This window comes from Aptenodytes forsteri, unplaced genomic scaffold, assembly GCF_000699145.1.
Source record: "Aptenodytes forsteri isolate BGI_AS27 unplaced genomic scaffold, ASM69914v1 Scaffold55, whole genome shotgun sequence".
In the NCBI taxonomy this organism is placed as follows: domain Eukaryota; kingdom Metazoa; phylum Chordata; class Aves; order Sphenisciformes; family Spheniscidae; genus Aptenodytes; species Aptenodytes forsteri.
Genome location: NW_008796063.1, coordinates 9,721,408 through 9,725,681, shown reverse-complemented (window position 1 = coordinate 9,725,681; position 4,274 = coordinate 9,721,408). Strand labels below are relative to the sequence as shown.

At 69.9% G+C, this 4,274-nt stretch overlaps 2 protein-coding genes across 2 annotated transcripts in view; one reads left to right on the top strand and one right to left on the bottom strand.

The window, feature by feature from the left end:
• Nucleotides 1–123, top strand: part of FLII (FLII, actin remodeling protein) — a 10,989-nt gene extending 10,866 nt beyond the window's left edge. The window contains exon 29 of the mRNA XM_019473953.1: nucleotides 9–123. Within this exon, the coding sequence (XP_019329498.1) occupies nucleotides 9–123 (115 nt within the window). The remainder of the gene's footprint in view (nucleotides 1–8) is intronic.
• Nucleotides 23–4,274, bottom strand: part of LLGL1 (LLGL1, scribble cell polarity complex component) — a 6,051-nt gene continuing 1,799 nt past the window's right edge. The window contains 14 exon segments of the mRNA XM_009286587.1: nucleotides 23–113; nucleotides 367–446; nucleotides 555–634; nucleotides 636–682; nucleotides 795–882; nucleotides 990–1,111; nucleotides 1,233–1,497; nucleotides 1,789–2,078; nucleotides 2,164–2,317; nucleotides 2,397–2,550; nucleotides 2,660–2,952; nucleotides 3,170–3,274; nucleotides 3,685–3,835; nucleotides 4,155–4,222. Of these exon segments, the coding sequence (XP_009284862.1) occupies nucleotides 368–446; nucleotides 555–634; nucleotides 636–682; nucleotides 795–882; nucleotides 990–1,111; nucleotides 1,233–1,497; nucleotides 1,789–2,078; nucleotides 2,164–2,317; nucleotides 2,397–2,550; nucleotides 2,660–2,952; nucleotides 3,170–3,274; nucleotides 3,685–3,835; nucleotides 4,155–4,222 (1,896 nt within the window). The 3' untranslated portion in view covers nucleotides 23–113; nucleotide 367.

Here is a 4,274-nt window from a genome sequence, read left to right as displayed (position 1 = left end):
TGTTAGAGAAGAGGCGAGTCTACGTTACGCGGGGAGGGGGCGCGGGGGGGTCCAGTCGAGTCGCGCGTCCCGGGAATCCGAGCACTGAGATGGGCCGGGGAGGCCGGCGATGCCTATGGGTGACGCAGCCCCTGAGAAGGGGACCTGGGGGGGGGGCCCCCAGGACATGCTGCCTCTCCGCTCCCCCCTCCTCTACAAGCCCCAGCGACCACAGCCCCATCCTCCCCGTGATGGATGGGGATGCCAGGGCGCTGCATTGGGGTCCCAGCTCCGAACCCTGCGGCACCCTGGGGTTTGCGGCCGGAGCCGCGTCCCCACCGCAGTTGCAGGGCCACCCACCCTGGGGACCACCGGCCCCTCACACACCTCACTTGATGAGGATCCCCGTGGGCCGGGCCTCGTCCTCGCTGGCGTTCCTCAGGTTCCTCTCTGCTTCCTCCGAGGACCTGGGGCAGAGCAGGGTGAGAGGCAGCCGGGGGCACCGTCGCGGCCCCTTGGTGCTGGCAGCAGCAGCCATGGGTGCTGGTTACACCGTTTCCCCCCCCTCGACTCACGCCAGGAAATCCTTCACTTCCTCCACGGTGATGTCCCCGGTGGTGTCCAGCGGGTTCTCCATGCTGCTGTTGGGGGAGTGAGTCGAGGGGGCCAGGCGAGAAGGCGGCCGGGTGCTCCTCGGGGGACCCTGGGGAGCCACGGAGATGGGAGGGCTGGGGGGCAGCCGTGACACGGGGCCGGCCCCGGAGCAGGGCCCACGGGGACGCGGTGCGCATGGCAGGGACAGGGTGATCACTCACGGTCGCTGTCGGCAGGGGAGCGTTGGCCCTCGGGGCTGCAAGGGACGTGGGTGCCGGTCGCCCCGTCCCGTGCCCCCCCGGGGCACACCTGAGGCAGGAGGTGTCCTGGAGCCGGGCGACCTCCAGCCGGCACAGCGGCTCCGTCATCACCGGCAGGTGCTGCTGCAGCAAAGCCCCCGTGCCCCCCCAGGGCACGTCCCACCTGAGGCAGGAGGTGTCCTGGAGCCGGGCGACCTCCAGCCGGCACAGCGGCTCCGTCACATTCCTGGCACTCAGCGAGAAGCGCTCGAACTCGGACGGCGAAATTAGGTAGAAACCTGGAATGGGGGGGGAGGGGAACAACAAAAAGCCTCAGGGACCCCCCCGTGGGGCTGCAGCCAGAGACGATGTCCCATCTACAAGGGACATCGCCCCCCCGTCCAGGTCTGGTGCCCTCACCCTGGCCGTGCTTGGTGAAGACACAGGAGGCGATGCCGCTGATGTCCTCCTTGCGGATGCAGCCGTAGTGGACCTGGGGCCGCAGGCCGGGCACGGTGAAGATGTGGATGTCGCCCAGGTTGGTGAGACAGGCCAGGCAGTTCTCCAGCCGCTCCTCGGAGCCGGCGCTGGCCAGGCTCACCAGGGCCACCTTCCGCACACGGCAGCCCTCGTGTGCTGTCAGCTTGAACTTGGTCTTGGCACTCACTTTGGGCAGCGTGAAGACCTGGGGAGGGGGGAGAGGAGCCAGGTGCCGTAGGGGAACAGGAACCTGCGGGGTTTCGGGGGGCACCCGAGCAGCCTCCCACCGCAGGAGCCAAGGGCAAAGGGCAGCACGTTCCCCTCGGAGCCACCACCCTGGGGACAGGCAGGAGTGCCCCAGGACCTGGCCAGTCACCTCCAGCCCCATCCCTGCGCCCGGGGTGATGGGGACACACAAGAGAGGACATGGGACATGTTGTGGGTGGCGGGTCCCGCACCTGCCACAGGGGGACCCCCGAGCCCCTGCCACGCTCACCTTGAACTGCTCCTCGGAGGAGATGAGCATGGAGTGGCTGCCCTGCATGTCGGGGGCCTTGGCCAGGTCCCGCGAGACCTCGTAGGGCTCGGGCAAGGGGTTCCCCCGCCCATCCAGCACCGCGATAGCCACCACTGGCGCTGGCCCCCGGTGCATCAGCTGGACCCCCTCCCCTCCCCCCGCCTCTACCGCCCGCTCCGAAAACTTCTCCTGCGACGGCACCTCCAGGGCGTAGGCGAACACCGAGCCAGAGTTGGTCCCTGCCCACATCGTGGGGCCGTGGTGGGCGGCTGTGGGGATGGGAGCAGCGTCAGAGCCCCCTCCCCCACAGCGCAGCACCAGCCAGACCCAGCTCGGGGGCTTTTCCTGGCTCACCGTCTCGAAGGAAGGTGTCGGCGAAGTAGAGGCACCGCACCACCCCCGAGAGCGAGTCGTCGGCCGAGCGGGGCTCGATCCGCCGCTGCACGGGCGTCATCTCCACCTCGGGGGGTCCCGCCTGCTCGGCCAGCTGCGCGTTGGCCTCCTGCACCTGGACAGGGAGACACAGGGGTCAAGCCCTGCCCGGCGGGGAGGAGGAGGAGCCATGGCGGCCCCCGCTCCCTGCCCACCTTGCTGGAGGGGCTGCTGGCATTGAGCCTTTTCTTGCCGGACACCCGGCTCTTGCGGATGCGGCGGGAGGACTGCCGCAGGGACTTCTTGAGGGACTTCACGCGGGACAGGGGCCCCTCCATGGCCAGCGAGTCGTTGGGGTGCAGCGTACACCTGCGGGCACCGACATCGCTCAGCGTCCGGACCCCCACGTCGCACGTCGCTCCGCGGTGGGGGCCAGCACCGAGGGGGGTCCCCCCAGCACCGAGAACCGCCCCCATACCTGGCCAGCACAGGGTTGCGCCGGTAATAGTCGAAGAGTCCGAAGCCGTGGCTGGTGCCGAAGGCCACGAGGTTCCACTCGGAGTGGAGAGTGACGGCGGTGACGGCAGCGGGGGGCACACACTGCACCAGCACGCTGGGCTGGAAGCCGGGGGCAAAGGGCAGGGGCCCGTTCCTAGGGGCCAGCCGGTCGTGGCCCTTCCAGGTGAAGCCCTCGCGGTCCTGCAGCAGGTCCACCGTGGCCACGCTGACCACATGCTCCGACTTCTCGTCACTCAGCTCCATCACCAGCACCTGCAGGGGACAAGCACGGATGGCGGGGGATGCATGCTGGACCCCCCTCAGGAAAGCCTGCCCTACCGCGGGCCGGGAGCTAAACCCTGCGGGTAGGAGCCCTTCACGGACGGGCACAGGGGTCCGCAGGGTCTGAAGCCCCCCGCTGTGCCGTGTCTCCCCAACGGGGGAGCCGAGCGGTGCCTGGCAGCCCCTGCTCTGCCCCCCGCCGCCCTACCTGCCCCGCAGTGCCGGCCACCACCATCTTGGCCGTGTACTTGCAGAGAGCGATCTTCTGCACGCCCAGGCGCGGGTCATCGCTGTAGGGATCAAAGCAGCCCACCTACGGGAAGGAGCGGTGGGGAGCCAGGCGCCTTCATGCAGCTGCAGGGCAGCCCCCCGGTGCACCCCCACGTCCCCCCACCAGCTGGCGGGTACCAGCTGCGGTGCACGGGCTGCTCCGGGCATCACGCCCGGCAAAGGTCTGTCCCCACGCGTCCCCCGGCTCTCCCCCCGCACTGGGGCAGACCCGCGAGACAGGGCACGCGGAACAAGTGTCCCTTGTGTCCCCACGGGGCGTCACGCAGCAGCTGTGCCCTGAGCCAGGGGACACGTCCCCAGGGCGCAGCCGGGACGGCTCCAGCGGGTGCATCCTCCGTGCCCAGCTCTCCGGGCTTACCCGCACCCGGTGCTGGCGGAGGCAGGGGGGTGCTGGGGTCCACAGCAATGTCCCCTCCACCCTGGGGACCTCACCTTGCGGAAAGGCGGCCACTCCTCCTCGCCCACCTGGTTGAGGCTGTCGTGCTCGCAGTCCGTCTGGAAGATGCTGGCGGTGCCCAGCTTGTAGAGGGGCTTCAGGAAGACCCCCGAGGCGTCCCAGAACCGCACCGTGCCGTCCTCGTGCCTGGAGGGGGGACGACGGGGAGGCCCTCTTAGCGTGGGGCCCTGACATCTGCCCGGCTAACAAGAGCCGCCTGTGTGCTGGCAGCCACCGTGCCAGAAAGGGGTGGGATGACAAGGGGGGACAACGCAACGGGTTACACACTCCTGCCCGGCCGTCAAGCTGAACGAGAGGGGAGCAGCCCACCCAACAAGAGTGGCTGGACCCCCCACCCCACCCCACTCCCCCACCGCAGGAAGGGGCTGAGGATGTGTGCGTCCCCACCCCGCCCCGGCGCGTTTCGGGTTTCCCAGGCCCCCCTCCCCACTGCCAGGCCACTCACCCGGTGAGGAGAAGCCCCCTCTGCGTGGGCTCCTGGGCCAGGTTCTTCCCCCCGTCGATGGGCCAAGCCTGGAGGGAGGGATGGAGGGAGCCCCCCCCCACGGCGCGGGGCACCTGCCAC